The 26,204-nt window shown below is 37.6% G+C and overlaps 1 protein-coding gene and 1 non-coding gene across 3 annotated transcripts in view; both read right to left on the bottom strand.

Moving 5' to 3' along the window:
* Positions 1-6,169, bottom strand: part of LOC131219205 (2-oxoglutarate-dependent dioxygenase 33) — a 62,581-nt gene extending 56,412 nt beyond the window's left edge. The window contains exon 1 of one of the 2 annotated variants that reach the window (XM_058214218.1): positions 6,014-6,169. In XM_058214218.1, coding sequence (XP_058070201.1) covers positions 6,014-6,047 — 34 coding nt within the window. In that variant the 5' untranslated portion in view covers positions 6,048-6,169. The remainder of the gene's footprint in view (positions 1-6,013) is intronic. The other variant, XM_058214219.1, reaches the window with a different exon arrangement.
* Positions 6,170-12,486: 6,317 nt separating this feature from the next.
* LOC131219674 (small nucleolar RNA R71) lies at positions 12,487-12,594 on the bottom strand. The gene has a single exon (XR_009158320.1). It is a non-coding gene; the product is annotated as a small nucleolar RNA R71 (small nucleolar RNA).
* Between the last annotated feature and the right edge of the window lie 13,610 nt (positions 12,595-26,204).

Genomic DNA, 26,204 nt, shown 5'->3' with positions numbered 1-26,204 from the left:
GATTTAGCAAATAGGCCTTTAGTGTATCCCAAATATTAAGAATTCCTCACAAAAATGAGCTCACACTATCCTTCCACTTGATCATCACCTCAAGACTCAAAGTTTCACCCCAAAATACAGAACTTTAAGATCAACTGTTAGATTTACAATCGGCCACAACCCAAAAGAGAAAACCTTTAAAGTAAACAAAAAGACTTTAATTAAAAGATGGCACGCCGACATGTCCCATTGGGCTGATTGTCAACACTATCCTTCCATGGTGAAAATAGTCATCCTCACTAGGGGAACTACTTAGCATGGATCCAAGTCAAGAGAGTGCAGATACACAGCTTTCCTTTTGAAAACCCAGTTGCAGTTAGGCATCACCCTTCATTGGGGCTTACTTGGAATGCATCAAAGTCATCCTAATTCCTAGAGGACAACTTCGGTCTCCACCCACTGTCCAATGGTCAAGGGACTAACAATATGAGTGGTAGAAGTGGATGCTCTCTAAGTTTAGACCAAAAGCATCACTCCACATTACTCCTATCCCATGTACCCACTAGTTGTGTTGTACACATTCAGTTAAAGATCTGAGCACCCATTTCTGGCTAGATGTGACTCAACTAGTCACTGCTAACATTCATCTAGTAAAATGATAATATTAGTATCATTGACCAAATCAATGCACTTGGCTTGCTACAATGGTGCCAAAGTACTCATTGAATTTAATCAACCTATGCAATGATCACATTTCATTGTAATGAGGGTGATTAAGCCTAATCATATGCATTATCAAACATAGTGTAGTATGAAAGGCTATGAATAACCCAAATGTCTTTCCAGGACCCACAAGCCATCAGTAAGAGACCTATTAAATAGGAACGTAATTAGGCATTATGTTGGAAGGATACATTGAGCACCTTCACTATAGGAGTGTTTGTTATCTACAAAAGATAGTAAGGCCTTCTGGCACTATGTAATTGGGAATTAGAGCAACAAGCTTTTGAAGCTTCCCCATTGACTAGATGGGTCTGCATGGTGTCTAGGAATTATTTTATGGTTGCTTAGTATATATTAAAAATGTCTTTAAGTAGCAAGACAGTTTGTTGGGGTTCTACATGTCAAGATCTAACTGGATATGCTTATATGGCTTGGGATATTTACCTAGGCAGTGGGTTCCTTCCCTAGTTAGTAGGTAAACACATATGGAGTTGTTATTCAACGCCCACAAGACCGTGTGGTTAGGTTTTGAGTTTTTTGGGTCATTGTATATTTGGTGGCCATGGTGATCAATGATAGAATTTTCCTTTTATGTTCCTTATCTACAGCAACAGGAAGCCGTAGAGGTGAGACTCCATACATTTTCTAAAGGGTGGTGAGACTCCACCCCACATTAAAGACTTGATGCAACTTGAATCCTCCCAATAATGTAAGAAGCTACGCTATTCATATTCTATATATAAGTGTATTTATACATGCATGCATGCACACATATGGGAAATGATCATATGTAGTCAAGTTCAACACTATTAGTGTAGTCAACCTCAACTGTACACTTGAACAGTCCAATTGATCAATCAAGACTGTCCATTCAGTTGACATAAATTTCATGGGCAGTGTAGAATCATGCCAATTGGACCATTCTCACCATCCAGTCAATAGCGATAACATCCAATCAATCATTCAAAGAAAAGCAATAACATCCAATCAATGGAATATTGATCCTAATCTCAGGAATTAATAAATAAACTAAACTAAAATACGTTCGGTAATCAAAATTGCCAGAAGGTCACATATATGCCTCTCTTTAAAAAAATAAAAAATAAATAAATAAATTATAGAAAACACTACTAGGGATCGAACCCTGGATCACTCACACACACTGCACTATCTCTAGCTGCTCATCAAAAGGTTCCATGTGTGGCTTTATATAATCAAGTTACATAAAATCTCTCAATTTGATGCAAAAACGAAGCAAAGAATTCCACTGGTCCACATAAGTGACCTAATGCTACTGTGCTTGCTATAAAAGCAAGTAAACTAAACAAGTAAAGCTGCAAATAAAAGAGTCCAACGAATCCAACTCTGGGCAAGCAAGACTCATGAAGCTTTACATACAGCTGTATGGCTGGATTATACTACATATGGTTGGTATGCAACCTTCAACTTAGCCATCCGGCTAGCATGTAGAATAATTTAATTCTTTATAGGAAGATTAATCCCATATCCAATTGTAGGATAATTTAATCCTTGATATACAGGTGCTGAAATCATGACCCCATTGAACTTGTAGACCCCACAGCCTAATTGGTTCCTTATTTTGGACCATCTGATTGGACTTGTGGGCCCCACAGTCCAATAAGATGATTTCTTTGCCTCAAAATTCAATTGGCCAGCTTGTGTGGCTGCAATGCTTCCTTTGCTTCATGTGTAATCCTGGATGCATCAGATTGCCATCGAGTAGTTAGTTTGGAAGATCCTAGACTTCCTATATCTTGCCTCATTCATAACAGGTACAAACTCCTTATGGAATCAGTGGAAAAGGTCCTACTCTGGTGTTTATTTTCCATATGCCTGGACTAGGGTTCTTTTTGGGGAAGATGGGAAGTAAAGAAATAATGTATTTAAAAAAAAAAAAAAAAAAAAAAAAGATAATATCTAGGTTCTAGGAAGGGAAATGAGGAACTAGGAGCCATGAACTAATGTAGAACCAAATGAGAGGGAAAATGGAAGAAGGAATCCACTGCCATAGTAACAATGCTAAGAACCTCGCTCCCTCAATGAAATTCCAATCATGGAGAGTTCAAGAAAAGATCTTCATAGAAAATACTCATTCAACTTGACCCAAAAAGTCTCTCCATCCCTCTATTTATCAAGTCTTTAACTGAGAAGATAATACACTATCTCTACAATAGAACTCTAGGATGTAGAAATACCACATGTTAGGGATTCAGTTGGCTGGAAGGACTTCTGCCCATCAATGTTTGCAGATCAATAATATTGGCTGATATTATTGGTGTCGCACATCAGCAATGCGAAACCTATGTGGAGTACAGAAAATCCCATGTATCACATATTGTATCGCAATGTATCACTAAGTATCATTATGTATCGCCAATATCACAAAATATCGTGAAATATCGGCAACTTCTGCTTTCAAAAAGTCTTTGGTATTGATGATTATCTGCCAATATTTACAGATCGATGTCAACGACACTGACAGGAACTCAGCTGCCTCTTGCGAAAAACTCTTCAAACTTTATTTTTTAAGCATTTTTCTTAATTCTTCTCAATATAAACACATTGTGGGTAGATTTCAGTCGATCCTTTGCAACCTTTTAGGAGAAAAACAGAGATTTTAAACCGGAATCAAGATTTTTGCAGATTTGGGGCCAGTTTTCATTTGGTGAGTGATTTTGCAATTTCATTCTTTTTTTATTTAACTCATACAAAATCAGTGTCAAAAGGTTAGAAATTCTTGATTCTCCATATTTTTCATGGAAAATCAAAGATTTGAACCTTCGATTTCAAGATTTGAGGGTAAGTGGTCTGATTTGGGGGAATTTGGGGAAATTTGGGGGAAATTTGGAGGTTTCCCCATTTCTCCTGAATTGGTTGCAATCTTATACTCCAAACACGAAATCAAATTGTTTTTTTTTTTTTTTTTCAGAAAAACCAATTTTTAATTAAAAATAATAATAAATTATTAAAATTATACTTCTTTTTTTTTTTGAAATTCCACATCTACCAGTGGTCAATTGAGTCCAATTTCACAATATGTAGGAGTGTTTGATGAAATCATCATCACATACATTCTATATTTGGAAATTTGAGGGTGGGTATTTCAATTTGGGGGAAATTGGGGGAATTCCAAATTTCCCCAATTTCTCTCAAATTGGTTACAATCTTACACTCCAAACATGAAATCAAACATGTATGAGGCTTGATCTACTGATTCATTCATTTTTTGAAAAAAAAAAAAAAAATTTAATTAAAAAATCCAAAATTAAAAAATCCAAAATTTCTTTTGTATCATTGGTCAAATCAACTATATTTTTAGAGCATTTAAAGGTCTGAGCCACAACTAGACACATCATTCACAAGTATATTCTAAATTTCTACCCCTACTTTTGGTTTGAAATGTATTGGTTGTGTTTCCATAAATTTTTATAAATGTTATGAATTCACTTTGAATATAGTTGCATCAGTTCAGTCAGATAGTGGATACAGCTTAGGACCCTTTACAAAGGAAACCTATAATGTACACTTTTTTGTGTGTTGTGATTTAAAAGTGTATATTAATGTTTTTTTTTAAACCATCGTTGAAGTTTCATTGAAAAATTAAACCAATTTCCCAATGTTTCCCAAAACATGTGATACATTACCCGATACAAACAATATATCCCATACGATAACCAATACGTATACGTATCCCAAGGATGTGATACGTAACACAATACCGATACAGTAAACACTACTGCTCAAATCAATTTCAGGCAGAAAAGAACAGTTTGCCTAATGCAAATTCTGCTTCCCATAGCACCCCAAACACCAAACAGTTTCAGTTAGGGTGCTCTAAAAATGTTTCTAGCAAGCCATCCACAAGAGTGGGAGATTTAAGGCAAACCAGACCCTTCTCACAAATCGAATTTGAGCTTGATCACACTCTGCACTTGCCTTAAATTACTCTCACTTGTAGCAACTCATCAACGTTGTATGTGGCATAGCCAAAGCAGACCATCAAAATCGTGGGCCCATGGTATGATGTATAGGTCTAGTAATCCTACAACCATGTATATCCCACTCAGTGCCAAAATGACACATTTGATTAAAACCCAACATACATCAATTGGCTTGGGCACCCCAATGGGGATTTCCTGGTCCAAATATCATACCTGTGCTCATCAGGTTGGCCACATTTTACTAAACAAATGAATAGCTAAAATACTTGTTCTAAGCTGTTTCAAACAATGTTGCCCACCTAATACATGGGCAGTCCTGATCTTTTTGGGCCAGGCATTGAAAGTAGTAAGACACACATGATGGACGGTTCATCTCGCACGTGTGCTAGATTAGCATGTGCCCCCTTATAGATGGGCTTGACAATACACGGCTGAGGGATTAGCTGGTAGTACGATGACCACTTCATATTGAAATCCCGGATACGGATTGCGTGGTGACCCTGCCACAATGGACATCTGTGGTGACCGGATGCGGCAAAATATGAATGGGTTATGCACTACTGTCAGAGATGGGGCTCACGCAAAGCATGTTTGAAAGTGTTAGGCTGAGTACGTACTCGACCAAGGCCATCTTTGACAGTGGCACATGGCCAAATCAAATTTCCACCACATCAGGTCACCATGGATGTTGTGGTGGCAAGGTCACCAGGCAATCAGCGTCCTGATACCTCTGTATAGGGCTAGACTCCCGTGTAAGTTTTGCAGCATTTTAAAAATGGCTGTGAGCCCTCAAGCATACACATGACATAGTTGTAAGGCAATCCAGACCGTCCAAATCGCTGACACAAGTGCAGATGGAGCATAACCAAAAAGAATATGCACCAAGAAGATAAAGCCAACCATCTGATTTTTTTTCCTTTGAATTTGAACCATCCAATATGTTACTCTTAAAAATCCATTTGAAAGACATTAATTGAATGCTTAGGATTGCATGATCAGTGTGATTTTAGAGATAGCTTTCCATCCACAAATAGGATGGTCTGGATAGCTGTACATCAATGCCATATGCGAGGAGGATGAGTCCCTACCATTTCTTAAATGGCGCAAAACAAACATAAGAATCTATCCTATCTGTGTGCATTAAGTACCAAGAGAGAGAGATCCTATCTGTGTATGAAGTACCGAGAGAGAGAGAGAGAGAGAGAGAGAGAGAGAGAGAGAGAGATCCTATCTGTGTATGAAGTACCGAGAGAGAGAGAGAGAGAGAGAGAGCGCAAAGGATTTCTCATTCCTATATAGATACTGAGATATTAAGGGAAAGAAAAAAGAGAGAAAAGACGGAATTATACCTATGATGGGAATGGATTTGAAATCGGAAGCCATGAAAACAGAAGAGCCGAATCGTAGATGAAAAGGGCAAACGGAAAGAGCGGTTAAGGGCAGTGGTGCTTATCTGTCGCTACCAAATTCAGCTATGTAAATGGCGACAGCGGTTAGACGTTATCAATGACGACACGTCCCTCTGGTTTCGGGAAATTGGAAACGCCTCCCAAACTGGAAATTGTAGAACATCTACCCCATCAGTCAGATGCACCATTCCATGGTGGGCCATGAGCTTAAAAATAAAGTCAATCTATTACTTCGGTGGGCCACACCACATAGAATAGTTGAGAGGGATTGCACTCCCATTAAAACATTCATAATCATTTATTGGGCCCACCAAGTTGTGGATCGTAAATCTAGCCCATCAATTGTGTGTGTCCCACTTGGATGAGGGATCAGACCAAGTTTCAGCCCCATCCTAAACTCAAGTGGGCCCTATCAAGTGCTTTTATATATTTTAAGTATGTCTTCACATGGTTTTAGATGGTATGTCCCTCCTGAGTTCCATAAGTGGCTGATTTTTGAGATATCTCATAACTTAAATAGGACCCATCAAATGCACGGTGTTGATGTTCAACACACATCACGGTGGGGCCACACAGCTCAACATCATGGGAAGTTACCATGACGTCGACCTGGTAGTACCATTCCCATAAATGTATATAGCCGAATGCTCTGGCACAGGCTTTATTTAGAACTCATTAAAGATGACGTGATTCTAAAATCCGAATGGTCCACAGTGAAGCGGAACCTCATCAAGCTCCTTGGGCTCAATTTTTACTTTGATCTGAAACATTGGTGGGCCGTGAAAAATGAAAACAGTTTCTTCCCTTGATTTACATTTTTCTTTGCTATGGCTTACCAGGATTTTAGATCAGGGTGAAAATTTGTTTACTGAGATTTCATGGGATTCCGCATACATGTGCCATTCGAATTAGACGCCTATGACACGTGTGCAAATAGGGCTGAAAGTTGGGCGGGTTCAACCCAACCGACCCATGACCGACCCGACATTGGGTTGGGATCGGGCAGGATATATCGGGTCCGATCTCAAACTTGGACTATGCAAACACTAACCCGATAAAATTTTGGTTGGGCTCGGGTTGATGTCTCGAGTTGCCCGACCCAACCCGAACCTGATCAATATATTAGTTACTTACAAATTATAATTGAGTGTGGATCATTTGTGTCGAAGGCACACTAGTAATGTCGGGTCTCATTTGCCCACGTCATTTCCAAGGACTCAAGCTAACAAGATATGCCGGATTTCTCTCTCCCAATAGATTGCGTGCTATACTACATGACTTTTAAAAGAGTAGTTGTCTTATATTTTAGTTTTTTTTTAAAGAAAAAAATGAAGTTCTTTATGATGAATAATCACATATATAATTAATAAAAATCATAGTTACAAAAAATAAGTGTTATATTGAAATATAATAAACTAATGTAAAATATTAGCATGTATACACCCGACCAACCCGATCAACCCGACCGAGCCCGCCTGGGTTGGGCTTGGGTTGAGAATTCCCAACTTGAAATTGGGTTGGGTTGGGTTAGGGTTGAGCACTAACTCGACCCAACTCGACCCGACTCGACCCGCCCGACTTTCAGCCCTATGTGCAAAGGTGCACAAGTCAGCATGACTATATATATATATATATATATATATATATATATGGGAAGAGGTAATATGCGCTCGACCTCACGATAAGCTCTCGTGAGGTTGAGCTGTGTGGGCCCCATCGTGATGCGTGTCGACCATCAACACCGTGCATTTGATGGGTCCCCTTTAAAATTATGGGACATCCCAAAAATCAGCCGTATACGGAACTCAGGTGGGCCATACCATCTAAAATCATGTGAAGACACCATTAAAACATATAAAAGCACTTGGTGGGGCCCACCTGAAATTTGCATGCGTCTGAAACTTTGTCTGAACCCTCATCCAAGTGGGACACACATAATGGATGGGCTGGATTTATAAACCACATCTCGGTGGGCCCAAAAATGGTTATGAATGTTTTAATGGTGCACGGCCCCTCTCCACTTCTGTATGTGGTGTGGCCTACATAAGTCACAGATTGACTTGATTTTTGAGACTTAGGCCCACGATGGAATGGTGCATCTGACTGATGGGGTAGATGTTCGAAACACATCACGGTGGGGCCCACACAGCTTGACCTCACAGGAGCTAATCGTGAGTTCGAGCGCATAGTACCTTTTCCCCTATATATATATATATATATATATATAACTTAAAGCAATGCTCTAGTACTCCTAGCTTCATTGGTTTGCTATGACAGTTGAACGGACCAATTAAAACCCGCTATTAAGTCCATGACATGCTTCAGGAGCTACTATAAAAACATCTTACTTATTGTCTAACTGAAGAGATTGTTTGGAATCATAAGCAATCGATGATAGGCATTAAAATCGGATGTATCATCAAATTGTTGATTGAATCTATTTCGTGCAAACAAATAGACCATCCGTGTTGAAGTCCATTCATCAAATGGTTAACATTTGTCAAGATGCTATGGGATTTACATGGTAGCCCATAAAATGTGTGTTAGACATAATAAATAGTCTAGATCAATGGATTAGACTAAGTGTCCCAATTCTAGTAGGATCACTATAACTTATAGAGCTCTCATGACAATGGAGCATCTTTCCAAAAATTACCTAGTCCTTGACAAACAAACTTTTTATTTGTTTACATTATTAGATCTAAACTTTTTAGTGGTGATATCAAAGTGGAGCATACTAAAATGAATTTTTTTTCCCAATAAAGTATACTAATGTCTTATTTATTTATTTATTTTATTAAAAACAGCTAATTGGATGATTAACATTGGTTGTTGCTTGAGCAGGCCATATCTTCTTAACCACATATCCTTTTGAATGAGATTTGGTATGAGATTGTACCTTGAAGCGTCTTCGAGATGATTTAGTTTGATTGGATAACAACTGTCTAGATTTGGCCAGATTTAATATCGATCACTCAGATCTTGTTCTCAACAAATATGATTAGTTTCATATCAGATTTGGCTAAAAGTTGCTCTCCAGGGCAACTAGCATCTTCTAAAAACATCTAACAACTTAGATGACTAGATGATGGCCAGATCAAGGAGATCTTTAAAAAGCCCTAGGCTATTATGTGGTAAGATCCGGGCTGCATGACCATATGTTTTGTGATTTGGACATGTTTTGTCTATTGTGTGGTTATTAGATGAATGTGGCTTGATGATCCTTGTTTTGGATATGTGATATTATCATTTTTATCGGTAATAATGATAGCTACATGGGCCCTTTACATGATATGGCCTTCTCAACCATCAATGGCCAAAAATTACACACCGATGGATTACTCTTGTGATGGTTGTGATTGGACATCCACACATGTCGGGTATGGTGGGGCCCATCCACCCTTGGTGGATGTTAGTGGTGCATGTCTAGCCATTAGTGACCTTGTGGGGCCCTTATATCTATGAGCATGCCCCATGATCATGTAATCATAATTCTTTATATTAGATTTTTTCTTAATTGTTCGGTTATAAGCTTAGCCACACTACAGGAGTCAATGGGATGATCTAGCACCCGACACTATATGGGTTGGACACCCTATTTATTTATTTATTTTCTCAAACGTCCACATTTTGAATTAAGGATTTACCTTGATACTTGATTGAACCAGATTTTGCTCATTATAGATCCAATCGACCTGAGATTTTATGAAGAAGCAATATTCCATGAGAAGTAATGACTGGATAGAATAGATCTGACCTGTAATGATCAAATCTATCCAAGATTAAATCTAAATCGTTAGATCCATTTAGATAGCTCTCATTCATTTGAGATCGGTTGTGCTAAAAATTTGACTTGTTACCTAATAACAATATGTTGGGCACATCTATTGGTTTAGATTGAGAGTGAGGAGCCCAATTATGTGAGTTTATTAGGTTTGGCCCTTTTGTGCATGCTAAGGTGTTTGAGGTGTTTGTGGGTTCTTGGTGACTGAGGATGATAATCCCATGACTGTGGTTCGAGTTGCACTCAATAACCTTATAAACATAAAGACGTATCATATACACATTTTTTTAGATGTGTGACCCAATGCAAGAGTGAATATATATATATATATATATATATATATATCAATCAAATGCCTTAAGGCAAGTATTTGATTATGATACATTTTTTGTGGTGATTAACGGTGGGTATATATAACATGGGCGCAACAGCTTTGTACATGCCCATTGTGAAGCTATAATTTATAAATAGATGTATGAGGCATGATTATCATCTATACTGCTTGGTAAAGTAGAAGTTATTGGATCGTTGTTGAGTTTGAAATATTGCATATTTCTCCCTATTTATATTTTAATTTTATAAACATGATAGTACTCAATTGATTTAATTATTTATGTTTTCAAATGCGATGTAATTTCGAAAGCTTAAGGTGAAATTGATGCCAAAAGAAAGATTTATGCTCAAAACATTACTAAATAAAGATTTGAAGATTTGAAAATTTAAAAGTCATTAATAAATAATTCACATGCCAAAGATCCAAAAAAACTAAATGAGAAATGAAGAGAATCAAAGATTTGAAGTGAAGAAAATGAATCCTAAAATTGTACTGAAAACAAGTATATTCCCGAAATTATCCTAAAAAAGCATATTCTGAAACTCTGACTCTATTTTGGGAAACTGCGCAGAGTGCGTAAATTTGAAGCGATATCTAGATTTTTCCAACTCGATGCGAAAGTTGAATTTCCACAACTATAAATAGGACTTCCTATGATGCTCCAAAGCATCTTCGAGGATTTGGAAAGGTCCCAATGAGCATAGCACAAGGGTGGAGCAGCCGCCAAAGGGTTTTTCTTATTCCCTAATTTATTTTTCATCATTTATTTAAGAGATGTAGTTTCAATCATATATACGTATGGTTAGCTAAACCTCTTAGCTAGGGCTAAGAGGTGAAGCTTGTAGCATGTTTGGATGTTTATTTTGCTTTGATTCTTGTTTTTATTGGACCTCATTGATTTCTAATTTGATATTAAAGGAATATTTTCAGTTTTCTATAATTTATTTTGACTCAAATTATAATAGATGATGTGATAACTTTGAATATCTTCTTTTCATGTTTTAAGATTGTGAGATTGGTAAATCATATTGTTTACCATCGTCTCCTAGGCATGGTAGGGTGATGGAATCCCTTCTAATCCCCACAGTTCTCCTCCATTGAGAATTAGGTTAATGAAAAGTTCATATTTGATTTAATTATTTTATCTTCCAATTTGATAGGATAGGATTCCAATTCCAATTGTGTTCCTTTAATTAAGTAAGGTAGCATCTTGGTGGCTACAATTAGATCCTTGGCACCCTAGTTCCCACCTTTAATTGATACTTTAAACATTATTCACAATTACTCTCTTTTATTCTAAAATTCAGATTTAGATCTTCTTCTAGTTCTAGTTCTAGTTCTTTTCAGAATATATACAAGTTTAGTCTCTATGGATTCAACCTCGTTCTCACAAGTTATTACTATATCGCGACCCTACACTTGAGGTTGTGAACAAGTTTTTGACGACGTTGCTGGGGACTACAACTACGTTTTTCTGAAATTAATTGGTATTAGAATTAGGTTTAAAATTAAGGTTAAGTTTTTGCTTTGATTTTAGGTTAAGAATTTTTTTTCTTCGAAATTATTTTTAGAAACTAACATTGTTTTATATTTTATAGGATCCTAACATAGCAACTCCAATCCGGTAACCTCTTTTCAATTTTTTCTTTTTTTTTCTTTTCTTTTTTTCTAGATTTCTTATTTGTTTTAGTTTTTCTAGTTTTCTTTTTCTTAGGTTTAATTTTTAGTTATTTGAGGGCTGAGAGTATTTCATGCCCAAGTGGGTTCGTAATAACACTATACGTCTTTTGAATGAATGAGGATTAGTCGAAGGGTTGAAAGTCACAAGATTAGACAGCACTGGAAATCTTCTTAGTTAATTGAAGTAATGACTGCAAATCAACTTCAACCATCAGTTGAAAAAGTTCAAGATAAAAACGAGGTACATAATGCACCACCACCTCATACTCTATGAGATTATTTACAACTGGTGGGGGTGAGTACACTTTCCTATATGATATTTCCATTGAATGCAGGAACTATGGATATTAAATCAGGGGTAATTCAACTCTTCCTTAAATTTCATGGACTAGAATCTGAAAGTCCATACTTGCATATGAGAGAGTTTGATGAAATCATATCTACATTACACTTCCTAAACGTGTTTGAGGACATAGTTAAACTGAAATTGTTTCCTTTCTCTTTGAAAGAAAAAGTTAAGTCGTGGTTACATTCCTTAAGACTAAAGTCCATTGGCACATAAGCTGAGATGACAAGGGAGTTCCTTAAAAGGTTCTTTTCCTATCATAAAACAAATACCTTAAGGAAAGCAATCATAAATTTTGCACAAAAAGATGATGAGACATTCTTTCAATGTTGAGAGTGATTTAAGGATCTCATAAATTCATGTCCACAACATGGCTACGAAACATGGCATATAACAAGTTTTTTCTCTGAGGGATTGACCTTACTCATGTGCCAATTTGTGGAGATGATGTGTAATGAGGAATTCATGAATAAGGAAGCCAGTGATGCATGTGATTATTTTGATAAACTTGCTGAAAACGTGCAATCATGAGATACCTCTTCAAGAATTACTACTTCCAAGCCTACTCAATCAAAGGAAAGGGGAGGAATTTATATTTTAAAAGAGGAAGATGATATAAATGCAAGAGTAGCCAAACTCACAAAAAAAGTCGAGGCCATGGAACTTAAGAAGGTAGAACCCGAAAAGACTGCGGTAGTTGTTTGTGGTATTTGTACTTATAACATACATACAACTGAGAATTGCCCAACAATTTCTGCTTTTTAAGAGATATTGAATGAGCAATCAAATGCCGTAAACAACTACCAAAAACCTTTCAGTGAACCTAAATGAGCAATCAAATGTTGTAAACAACTACCAAAAACCTTTCAGTGAACCTATTTCAAATACATATAACTTAAGCTGAGGAACCATCCAAACTTCGATTGGAGGAACGGACAAACAACTACTCCTCAAGGATCCTTAACCAATTTCTAGATCAAAAGAAACCTCAAGAAGATCCGGTCTTAAAACATATACAAAACTAAGAGCTTTTTAATCAAGGTAGGTTGCAAGCCTTTCAAGACCTTACAAAGGCCATACAAGGGCTTGAAACAAAAAATTCGATTGGGGAGAAAGGGATCCTTCCAGCTCAGCCTCTCCCCAACCCAAAATAGCAATATGAAATCAGTGACCCAAGCTCTTCAAAATAGATGGAGTAGGCTAAGTCTATCACCACTCTTAGGAGTGGGAAGACAATTGACAAATCTACTCCGGTGAGGGTTGAAAAGCCTAAGGACCCGGAAATAGATGAGAATGATACACCTAGTAATGTTCCACATGGGTTGGAACCAGAACCTCAAAGTAAGCTGATTGCGTCATTCCCTCAACGGTTGATTGCACCAAAACCTCTCTCTAACTCTCAGGATATTCTAGAGGTGCTTAAGCAAGTGAAAGTCAACATCCATCTACTGGATGTTGTTAAACAAATCCCTTCATATGACAAATTTTTTAAAGGTTTATGTACGACCAAAAGACAACAAAACATACAAATGAAAATCTTTTTGACAGAAAAAGTGAGTGTCATCCTCAAGAAAGATATGCCACAAAAATACAAAGATCTCGATAGTCCAACCATCACTTGTGTAATTGGGAACCACCGGATTGAGAACGCACTTCTTGACTTGGGGGCGACCATAAATCTGATCCCATACTCGGTTTACGAACAATTGGGTGTAGGTGAATTAAAACTCACCCAGACCATATTACAACTTGTCGATTGCTCAGTTCGTGTACTGAGAAAAATGATTGAGGATGTGTTGGTCTAAGTTGATAAATTCTACTATCCAGTAGATTTTATTGTCTTGGATACTCAACCTATCATAGATGTGAGCACTCAAATACCCGTCATTCTTGGTCACTCATTCCTTGCTATATTAAATGCTATCATTGATTGTAGGAATGGAATTATGAATTTATCTTTCAAAAATTTAACATTGGAGCTCAATATCTTTTTTAACATGAACAAAAAGCTAGAGGATGATGACAATACCCACGACATTAATATGATCGATTCTTTCATGTAAGATAGAGCACTCCGGACTTTATACTCTGACACTCTAGAGACGTGCTTGGCCCACTCCCCTGATTTAGATGATGACATGATTAGGGAGATAGATGCCTTGCTTGATGCTACTCCTGTACTTGAAGTTAACCGGTGGAGGCTACAATTTGAAAAATCGCTCCAAACCGATGTAGTGCCTCTACCGTATAACCTCAAAGCACCGATGCTTAACCTAAAACCTTTGCCTGCCAATCTTAAATATGTCTATTTAGGTCAAGAAGAGATATACCTGGTGGTGATCTCTTCCCACCTTAAGAAAGAACAAGAGAGTGTGTTTATTTCCACTCTTATTGAGCATAAAGGAGCTCTTGGATGGTTGATTGCGGACCTCAAGGGAATTGACCCTTTGATTTATTCTCAACGCATCCATCTTGAGGATAACACGAAAACCTCCCGACAACCTCAATGTCGACTCAATCCAAATATGAAAGAAGTGGTTAAGGCTGAGGTACCCTATATCCGATAGTCAATGGGTGAGTCCAACTTAGGTAGTTCCTAAGAAGTCCGGAATCACCATCATAGCTAATGCTGACAATGAACTCGTGCCAACTAGAGTTACTATTGGTTGGAGAATGTGCATTGACTACAGGAAGTAATTGAATATAGCCACAAGAAATGACCACTTTCCTTTGCCCTTTGTAACGCCTCAGAAAAATCCATACAACGACACGAGTACCACCTTAGGTAGAAATCACTAAGAACTGAATCCTTTAGAAATTAGACGAAAATTAATTAAGTACTAAACTGAATTAGTCGGCAAATTAGTTCGAATCGTTTTTTATATGAACTGCAAGACCCATAATCAGTAGGATCGCTAGCGCTACGTTGCTTAAAAACGTAGGATCAATCTCAAAATCTAGTTGCTCTCGAGAGCATCTTGAAACTCCACATCAGACCTGGACCGCCCGTCGAAAGTCCGATTAACGCGAAACTATATGGTTATGACTGCCTTAGTGGACTTGACAACCATCTCGGAAATCAAGTCCAAATAGTATCTAGAAATGCACAAGTTGAGCTCGGAGCGAAGTGTGTGAGAAACGCGAATATCTTTAGAAAATGAACTCAAACTTAAGTGAATTGAGCCGTTCGCTTGCAGGCCAAATTTAAGGTTTCAGACCGTCAGATTCTGACTCAACTACACCCTCGGATCTGGGAAATTTTTCAACACATGTTAGTATACTTGTGGCCCTGATCGAGAGACGATGACCGTTGAACTGAAACTGGTCCTCCGCGGTCGATCTACAAATCCAAGCTTAACTTGACATAGATCCATTGTTAGGGAACTTTCTCCGGACCGTATGAAGAAAATGACCCTCCAAATGAGCTCCATTGGACCAAAATAGCCACTCTTTGGCTATAACCTAAGTATACCATGGCCCTGGGACCATTGACATCAGTTCCGGGCCTATATAAGGGCCTTAACTCACCCCTCTCTCATTCCATACGAAATTTCAAACCCTAGGAGAGAGACTAGAGAGAAAAGAGAAGGAAAAAGTGAGAGATTGAGAGATAGTTGCTGCGATTCGATTCCATCGCACCACGTGCCGAATCATCCTATCTGTGTCACTATACCGGCGATTTCGACGCCGTTTTTGGGTAAGAAATCCTAACCCTAATCTGCGTTAGGTATACAAATAGAGTAAATGGTGACATATCTAACCTATTTCATGCTATAGATTGTTGTTGTGCCGTAGACAAAGGCATAGTGTTCGAACTAAGTTCGATACGAGTTTACCAATAGAAGGTGTGGACTATAAACATTTAGTTTATGGTTATCAAGGTTTTCAATGTTAGTTAATGATTTATGACTAACTTGATTGTTATTACATATGCTTAGATACGATGTTTCCATGTATTACACATATATATGAACTATGTTGAAAATAATGCATTCTATGTGTTTGTTTAAATGTTTGTATGAATACAGAATTATGATTTATGCTTGCTATAATTATTGTTAGGGAATACATGATTGTAGTACGTGTGGCAACTCCCTTGTGAAAAGATTTGCTGTAATATACATTATAACTAATTTATTACACGTATGTGATATGTGTAGTCTAAGTGTTTGATAAAATGCCTGAATGAGAAAATGTTTGTTGAAATGTACTTAATGAGGGTGTTGAGATATGATTCTCAATTCCCTTACTATAGCCATAGTTTCTTTCATTTAACCTATATGCTACTATGTGCTTTATGGTTGAAATGCCTATATATGATAACATGTACACTATGTGTTTGTGAAAATGCTCATATAAGATTTATATTTGTATTGGTTGTCACATGCTGTCTTTGACTATCACATGTGAATGCTATTGTTTTGGAGTGTGATTGGGGCTACGATGTAGTCCAGGCAATCGGTAATGGTTTACGATCAGTGGCCGAATTAGTTTCGCCACCACGGACACGTTCGATGAATTCGAGTCGTACGGTGATTATCGACAGTGGTTAGGCCACAAGGAGTGCGTATGCACTCCATGTCGATTAATTCAACGTACGCTCGTACCAGTCGAGCTTGTCAAGTAACGCGATTAACTCAATGTATGTTTACCATGTATGGATGCTACTTCTTGAATCTAAGTCACCACTTACCATTGAAAAACCCGTTTAACCTTGGTACTATGATCCGCTAAGACTCATGAGTCGGGTATGGTGGTATGGGACACCGTGGTTGAGTTGTCGGCCTACGCTGGGGTGACGAGCCTCCCCGTAGTGTCCAGTGAACAAACCAAACTCGTGAGCCAAATACGGTAGTATGTGACACTATATTCGAGCTGTCGGCCTACCCCGGCGTAGCCTGACTGTGATCTCCAGTCGGGTTGGTGATGAGCCTTCGAAAATAGACTGTCAGTTGGTAGGGCGTCGATGGAGTAACCTCGAGTATACACTAGGACCGCGATCAGGTGACAAGCCTTTCCATAGTGACCTCAAGTATAAACTAAGCCTGCGCTGAGGTGACGAGCCTCTCCTTAGCGACCTGGAACTGCCTATTGTATGTGACTAACTAGGATTGATGACCCTAGATGGATCATCATTTGGGTAAATCATATAAAAGGAGGTACCTTAGCTTTCCGAATCTGCTGTATGAATAGATATAATTAAGAACTTGGCTAATCACGCACATGTACCACATTGCATGTGCCTTTAGCGTTGAAGTTGAGCACAGCGGGAGTGTTGCATGCCGCGACCGTGAGATGATGTCGTAGAAAGAGTGCAGGTGAGGGCATACATCATTATTACATATCATCCTTGCATTAACCATAGTACTTAGGAATGCTTATTGTATTGCTTTATCATTACTGCTTGACTGAATTGATAACATGTTAGCCTTTACCTTATAGCTCCACTGAGTTGATTACTCACTTCCACTCTGGGATAGTGTTTTAAAACACCAACCAGACTCTTTTGTAGTTTTAGGTGATGTCGAGGCTTATGAGGCGAAGCTTGACTTCTACGATTACGAGGAGTTCTCCTACCTGTAACTCTCTGGCGAGTCTATATAGACCTGGAGTTGCGTCACCGGGGCTACAGGGATATGGATTAGATGACATTACACTTCATCATTTTGTATATTTTGGAACTAAACATGTAATTATTTAACCTGGTATCATGTTCATACTCTAGGGACTTACAATCACTTATATGCTCTATATATATTTATCACAGTCATCTACTTGCATAATTTAACTGTCTCTGGAGTATGATATGCTGTTTTGGTGTAATCTCATTCGTGTTTAATGCATTAATATGGACGACATTTAATCAACATTATCTATGTTGCATAAGTGATGTGTTGAAACTTGGGAGTTGGGTATCTACTCGACCCTCGATTTTCAGGGCGTTACACCCTTCATTGATCAAATTTTAGAAAGGCTAGTTGGCCATTCTTACTATTGCTTCCTTGATGAATATTCGAGCTACAATCAGATAGAAATAACCCTTGAAGATCAAGAAAAGGCAATATTCATATGTCCCTTTGACACATTTGCTTACCAAAGGATAACATTCGGATTATGTAATACCCCTGCCACTTTTCAGCGATGTATGTTGAGTATTTTTTTTGACATGGCGGAGTAATATTTAGAGGTCTTCATGGACGACTTCTCTGTCTTTGGTCCATCCTTCAGCGAGTGTTTGGAAAATCTTAAATATATGTTGAAGCGATGTGAGGAAAAGAATTTGGTTCTCAATTGGAAGAAATATTATTTCATGGTTCCCAAGAGAATTGTGCTTTGACACATAATTTTGTCTAAGGGAATTGAGGTAGACAAGGCAAAAATTGATCCTATCTCTAACTTACCTCCAGCCAAGAGCGTACATAACGTGTAATCGTTCCTAAGACACGCTGGATTCTGTAGATGATTCATAAAGGACTTTAGTCATCTCTCTCGTCCTTTATGCAATCTACTTCAAAAGGATGTACTATACGAGTGGACTGAACAATGCCAAGAAGCTTTCACTAAGCTCATGTTAACTACCGTACCTATCATGCAGCCACCCGATTGGAGCATCCCTTTTGAGATTATGTGTAATGCATCTGACTATGCTATTGGGGTGGTGTTAGGCTAGAGAAAAGAAAAGAAGCCCTATGTTATTCACTATGCAAGTAGAATTCTAAATTATGCTTAAGTGAACTACTCTACTATGGAGAAGAAACTCTTAGTCGTAATGTTCGCTTTTGACAAATTTAGGTCCTACCTGATTGGATATAAGATCATCATCTACACGGACCATGTGACGCTAAAGTATCTTCTTTCTAAGACAGATGTTAAGCCCCGCCTGATAAGATAGATCCTCTTACTCCAAGAATTTGATGTTGAAATATGAGATAAAAAATAAGTAGAAAACGTAGTGGCCGACCACCTTTCTCGACTTGACCTCCCTGGTTCCCTTGAACCGACACTGATAAACGATATGTTCCCCTACAAACAATTGTTTAAACTCTCCCAACTACCTTAGTTTGCTAACATTGCAAATTACCTTGCTACAGGTTTCACGCTAACATATTGGACTGGGTAAGATAAGAAAAAATTCTTCGCCGAGGTACGTAAGTTTTTCTAGGATGATCCTTATTTGTTTAAATATTACCTATACCAAATTATAAAGAGATGTATGCCAGATAATGAACATCAGAGTGTCATCTACTTTTGTCATTCTCAAGCTTGTGATGGTCACTTTTCTGCTAAAAAGTCCATGACCAAAATTCTACAGTGTGACTTTTACTGGCCCACGATATTAAAAAATACTCATGAGTTTTGTAAAGCTTGTGAGCATTGTCAGAAATTGGGAGGGTTGTCCCATCGAAATATGATCCCTCTGAACTTCATTCTTATCATTGAAGCATTTGATTGCTGAGGCATCGATTTCATGGGACCATTCCCCCAATCTTTTGGGAATATTTACATTTTGTTAGCAGTAGACTGTGTCACTAAATGGGTTGAAGCGATCTCGTGTTGGAATAATGATCATAAAATTGTCATTTGATTCTTAAAAAAAAATATCCTTTCCTGGTTCAGAACGCCTCGGGCCATCATTAGTAATGGAGGTTCACACTTTTATAATAGGCCATTTGAGAACTTAATGAAGAAATATGACATCTCTCATAAAGTGAGCATTCCATACCACCCGCAGGCAAGCAGGCAAGCCAAGATTTCTAACAATGAAATTAAATAAATTTCGAAAAAAACAATTAACCCCGACCATAAGGATTGATCAATCCATTTAACCGATGCTTTATAGGCTTACCATATAACTTTTAAGACCCCCATTGGAATGTCTCCCTTTAGACTTGTTTATAGGAAAGCCTGCCACTTGCCTGTGGAGCTAGGGTATAGAGCCTACTGGGATATCAAAAATCTGAACTTTAACTTAGACAACACTGGCTCGCTGCGTAATCTCCAACTAAATGAACTTGAGGAAATCCGGAACGACACTTATGAGAACTCGAGAATTTACAAGGACAGGATGAAGGTATTCCATGACAAGAACATCCTTCGGAAATCATTCATAATCAGTCAAAAAGTCCTTCTGTATAATTATTGGTTACATTTTTTCTAAGTAAACTTCAATCTCATTAGATCGGCCCTTTCACTATTACTAATGTTTATTCTTATGAGGCCGTCGAGATAAAGAATCTTACAAATGACAATGTTTTCAAAGTGAATGGACATTGTCTCAAGCCATTTGTTGAGAAGTTTGATTCAGAGGACATGCCCATGCCTCTGACTGATCCTGTGTACCAGGATTGACCTCCTAGTATGATGGAAGTGTAGTTAGGTTTATTGCTTTCATAGAATTTATAATTAGGATAGTTTGATTTCAGTTTGTTTAGTCTTCGTGCTAATCTATTTACATGTTAAGAACTTTGGAAAAGCTTCAATTCTCCTTCTTCGGGTATTATCTTCCCATTACTTCTCATTTCTTTTCGTTGTCTCATGTGCGTTACATGCTCATATCTTTCACATTGAGGACAACGTAGGTTTTAGATTGGAGGGTGTGGATTAGGTAAACTAATTAGTGTTTTCTTAGTTTTGAGCAAAAATTATGAAACTTTTCAATTTTTCAAGTTAAAAATATGTTTGGAAAATGATAATTTGTGGAATTAAGAATGCTTTGAGTATGATGATAATATGGAGATTGAACTTTGAATTGTTGAAGTTTGATAAATCGAGTAGACTGTCGTCTAAATTCTTGCATTTAATTGATTAAGAGAAAGTTTGAATATTATGTTAATCTACATCACAAGACATGTTCAATTTGCTTTCCGTGAATAGTACTAGAATTTTTGATTGTTAGTATGTGTATCATTGAAAGATATTTAGAATTAAGTCTAGAGAATTTTATCTACCTTAAAAGATGAAAAGAACCAATTTAAAAAAATAATGAGATTAACAAAAAGGTCATGTATGATGAAAAGACTGGAAAAGAATGAAAAAGAATGTAAAGTCTGAAAAGAAGGAATAAAAAGGGACCGTTGATATAAAATCAAAAACTGAAAAAATAAGGTAAATGGGTTAAGTACGGAATCAACACTTGATTATTCAAGTAATCCTGAGATGATGAGCATGACTAACATCATGAAATGATGGTATTTTTATAGAAAGTAAGTTGGAAATCATTGAGCACGTTGGAAAAACTTGATATATGAACTTATGCTCGTAATTGATTGATGAAGAACTTATTTGATTAATAGCTCATTTGATTCGGCTTTAGGTTTTCAAATTTTCACTCTCACATCTTTGGATTATACTCATTCATATTTGTTTACACAAAAGATTGTTTTCTTGAAGAACTTTGAACATTGAGAATTAAGGATCACTTCACACATGTTTTGCTCGGGACTGGCAAAATGCTAGTTGGGGGGTGTGTTGAGTGTGAAATATTACATATTCTCCCCTATTTATAACTTGGTTTTATAAACATGGTAGTGCTCAATCGATTTAATTATTCATGTTTTCATGTGCTAGGTGATTTCGAGAGCTTAAGGTGAAATTGATGTCAAAAGGAATGTTTATGTTCAAAAGATTACTAAATAAATATTTAGAGATTTGAAAGTCATTGATGAAGAATTCACATGCCAAATAACTAAGAAAATCAAGTGAGGAATAAAGAGAATTAAATATTTGAAGTGAAGAAAATGAATCTTGAAATTGTCCTGAAAACAAACATATTCTTGAAATTGTCCTGAAAAAGCATATTCTAAAACTCCAAGTCCATTTTGAAAAACTGTGCAGAGTGAAGTCTATTTTGAAAAATTGTGTAGAGTGAAGTCTATTTTGAAAAACTACGCAGAGTGAGTAAATTTGAGGCAGTTTCTAAATTTTTCAAACTCGGTGAGAAAGTTGAAGTTCCATAACTATAAATAGGACTCCCTAGGATGCTCCAAAGCATCTTCGAGGGTTTGGAAAGGTCTCAAGAAGCATAACATAATGGTGGAGTAGCCGCCAAAGAGTTTTTCTTATTCCCCAGTTTATTTTTCATGCTTTGTTTAAGAGATTTGGTTTTAATCATGTCTATGCATGGTTGGCTAAACCTCTTATCTAGGGCTAAGAGGTGAAGTTTGTAGCGTATTTGGATGTTTATTTTGCTTTGATTCTTGTTCTCATTAGATCTCATTAATTTCTAGTTTGATATTAAAGGAATATTTTCAATTTTTTATGATTTATTGTGACTCAAATTGTAATAGATGCTATGATAACTTTGGATATCTTCTTTTCATGTTTTGAGATTGTGAGATTGGTAAATCCTATTGTTCACCATCATCTCCTGAGCATGGTAGGGTGATGAAATCCCTTCCAATCTTCACAATTCTCCTCCATTGGGAATTAGGTTAATGAAAAGTTCAGATTTGATTTAATTGTTTTATCTTCCAATTGGATAGGATAAGATTCCAATTCCAATTGTGTTCCTTTAATCAAGTAAGATAGCATCTTGATAGCTACAAGTGGATCCTTGGCACCCTAGTTCCCATCTTTAATTGATACTTTAAACATTATTCACAATTACTCTCTTTTATTCAAGAATTCAGATTTAGATCTTCTTCTAGTTCTACTTTTAGTTCTTTTCAGAATATGTACAAGTTTAGTCCTTGTGGATCCGACCTCATTCTCGCGAGTTTATTATTGCATCGCAACCCTACAATTGTGCATTGCTTTGTGACTTAATAGACTTTGCGTTTGTGTGCCTAAAAAGAAAAAAAATGTGTGTGTGTGTGCGCGCCTTGACATAAGATGAAAGGGATATTCGTTAATTTAACCTAAGGTGTAATGATTATTGTTATAGGTAAAAGTGGACCGACTAGGATGACTCAAAATGAAAGGACAATCTCCGTGGAGAGGATTGCTGAATCGGGACCTCAAAGTCAGACCATATCAGGCTACCATCGACTATGACCTTAATCCAGGACCGACCTTGAGCTTAGTCTGACCGACCTCGAGCTCAGCCTGCTCGACCTTAACTCCAATTCGCATAAGTTCGAGATGGGCTCGGCTAAAGTTTGAAGAGGAGCTCAGTCCCACACTCCGACCTTAATCCAGAACCGACCACTACCTGAGGTTTACCGGGATATCCCCTGGATTTTCTCTACGAATCTTGGGATATCGATTGTGCCCCCTCCAAATCAGCTTCTAGACATAATACGACACGGGGTGACAAATTCATTGTTGTATATGACACCACCTTCAAGGGCTATATATACATATCCCTTCTGCAAAGAAAGGTACACACAATTCTAAGCCTAAAACCCTACTTTCGACTAGACCCAGATTCCTTAGCTTAACTTTGACATCGGAGGGTCTCCTGTTCAAGACAGGGTCTCATTTATTTGTTCCTTGTGCGGGCATTCAAAGGTCCAGGGAAGGCTAACCAGTTTTTTGCATCAACGGTTATGTTAAAATTAAACACCATCTCTAATATCATTAAGTCAAAGAAGTTTACTAGGAAAAACTTCTTCCACTGGTTTCAAAAGCTTAAGCTTGTACTCACCTTAGAATGAGTACTGTATATGAGAAGCCTCCTTCTACCCCTAACCCTACTAATGCCGAAGAAGTCCTGACCGTGTATGTATGTACACACACACACCAAATGGAAAAAATAAAAATAAAAATACAATGAGCTAGCATATGTGCTACACAATTAATTACACAACATGTTGAATGTCGGGGGTAATATAAAACCTTCGCTTAAAGGGTATGTTCAATCCTCTAGTAAATGTTCAAATTCAAGTCCTTGACAGACAACTGTTGTCACACTCTGATTTTGGTTTAATTTGGGCACATGTATGATATAGATTTACAGACTTCTGATGATGTATGGCATATAGAAGTTTGTATGGATTAGGAGTCCCATAACGGATGCATCCCGGAAAGCCTTGGACATCTAGCTCATGAGACATCTAACATGAGAGAGAGAGAGAAACCGGAAAAGAAGAAAAGTAGAGAGAAATCTCTCTCCTCACTACCTTCCTTAACATGTTTAAACCTGTAGGAGATCTTTTGTAATGAGATAAGAGAGTGGAAAACGGGCGTGCAACATTGCTTTCCACTCTCATTGCGAAAAATCGCGAGTGGGCAACTCTCTAGGCTCTCTTGATTACACAAGGATGCTCCCCTGTGCTACAACTCGGAGGGGAGCATCTTTCTAGATGTGTGTGTATGGGTTTTGATTAATCATATTGTTGCCACCAACATGCTAAGTTACCAAGTTGGTGCCTCATACTCTATAGACATCAGGATTCCTCCCGTCATCCAGCCCACAAAGTCAGTTCAACTTCAATCCAATGATCTAGTTGGCCGTATCATATATAAAAACAAACAAACAAACAATGGAAAAAAAAAAAACAAAAAAACAAAAACAAAAACAAAAAAAAACTGCCAAATTAATGAGATCATCCACACGATAATGGATTGGCCTGACTTTTGGCGCATCCCATTTTATGGTGGGGCAACTCTTCTAGATGTGCTGGATGACGCACAAGCTCCACAGTTGGCCCCAACTGAATTCAGAGTTATTCGGGTGGTCGGCCATGTTTTTGAAGAAGTGGCTCAGATGATGATTGGACATGTCTGTTTGTTGCACTTGGGAGTTCTTCGTGGAAGAACTTGATGCACAGTTTGGATGTCATAAGCATGTTGGTGGGCCCCGCATAAAGTGACAAGCACCAATAGGATCATTCCATGTGTACTTGATGTAGAGCAGGCCGTGGAAAGTTTCATGGTCAAGACGGATCAGAAGATGCCCGATTGCAAGCGGAAGTGATCCGGACCATCAGGTCCTTAAATCGGGCTATCTCGCAATTTGGAATGAATTATTCGGTGTACCATATATGATTTTGGGACAGGACAAGCTACTTTATCCACCCAACCTGCTATGCCGGGTTGCGCAAGCTGAATTTGCAAAATACCATCAGATTCACAATTGAATTACCATTTTATTTTTGTTTTTACTATTTATAGTAAGTTTTAGTTTGAGTATAACTCTTCATTTGTTGGGTTTTAGGAGTTGCGCCCAACATGAAAAGTGCTTAGAATAATTAGGAGAACATCGTGGTTCAGCCAAATAGGCCACTTAACTATTTTTGACCAAAAACCATTGCACTAGTAGACATCACGACCATCTATAAATAGTTTACTATTTATATTAAGTCGTGATTTCTAAGAGTTTTAGTTGTAGTTTGATTCCGAAACTTCTCACATGGCTTGATATCCCTATTTAAAGGGTTATCAACTTGTTTATTTTCATCAATCAATCAAATTACGAATTTTATAGAATTTTATTTTCTATTTTCCTTGCTTTTTCCCGGTGGATTCGACCTCATCACGTTGATCCCTGTGTCAGTAATTCAATTTAGGAACTGCCCACCGGAGTAGGTTTGTCCACATTGTTTGATTTAAAGTTTCCAGGTCTTCATCACTGGCCTGTTAAGTGGTCCGTTCGACCACCCCAGCAGGCAGTCTGTTGACATTTTCATTTTATTTTCCTTTTTGGTTGAATCTGGTCCATTTTTTAGAACTCTGAAACACACACCTCTTTGGTACTCCGGCAGAATGCGATGGATGATATGCAGGCACTTAAGGATTGCTTAGAAATTGCGTAAGTTGAATAGAAGAAATTCTCAAATTAAATAATGGAACCCAGTCTGGGGGTATCATGAACCAAAACTATGGAAATGATATACATATATTGGATGGAAATTTTCAACAAACAAGCATTCACGAATTACGGTTGGAATAGTTCAACCAATATGGTTTTGGGACTGAGTCATGGTCTTATTTCAAGGACCAATATGGGAATTGTTCAACCAATATGGTTGTGGGACTGAACCATGGTCTTATTCAAGAACCAACATGGTTGTGGGACTGCGAATCATAGTTCTAAGACTTGCTGACA

The sequence above is a fragment of the Magnolia sinica genome, chromosome 11, assembly GCF_029962835.1.
Source record: "Magnolia sinica isolate HGM2019 chromosome 11, MsV1, whole genome shotgun sequence".
Classification (NCBI taxonomy): domain Eukaryota; kingdom Viridiplantae; phylum Streptophyta; class Magnoliopsida; order Magnoliales; family Magnoliaceae; genus Magnolia; species Magnolia sinica.
Note: the sequence above shows the minus strand (reverse complement) of the source record. Positions and strands in the feature narration are given on the sequence as shown.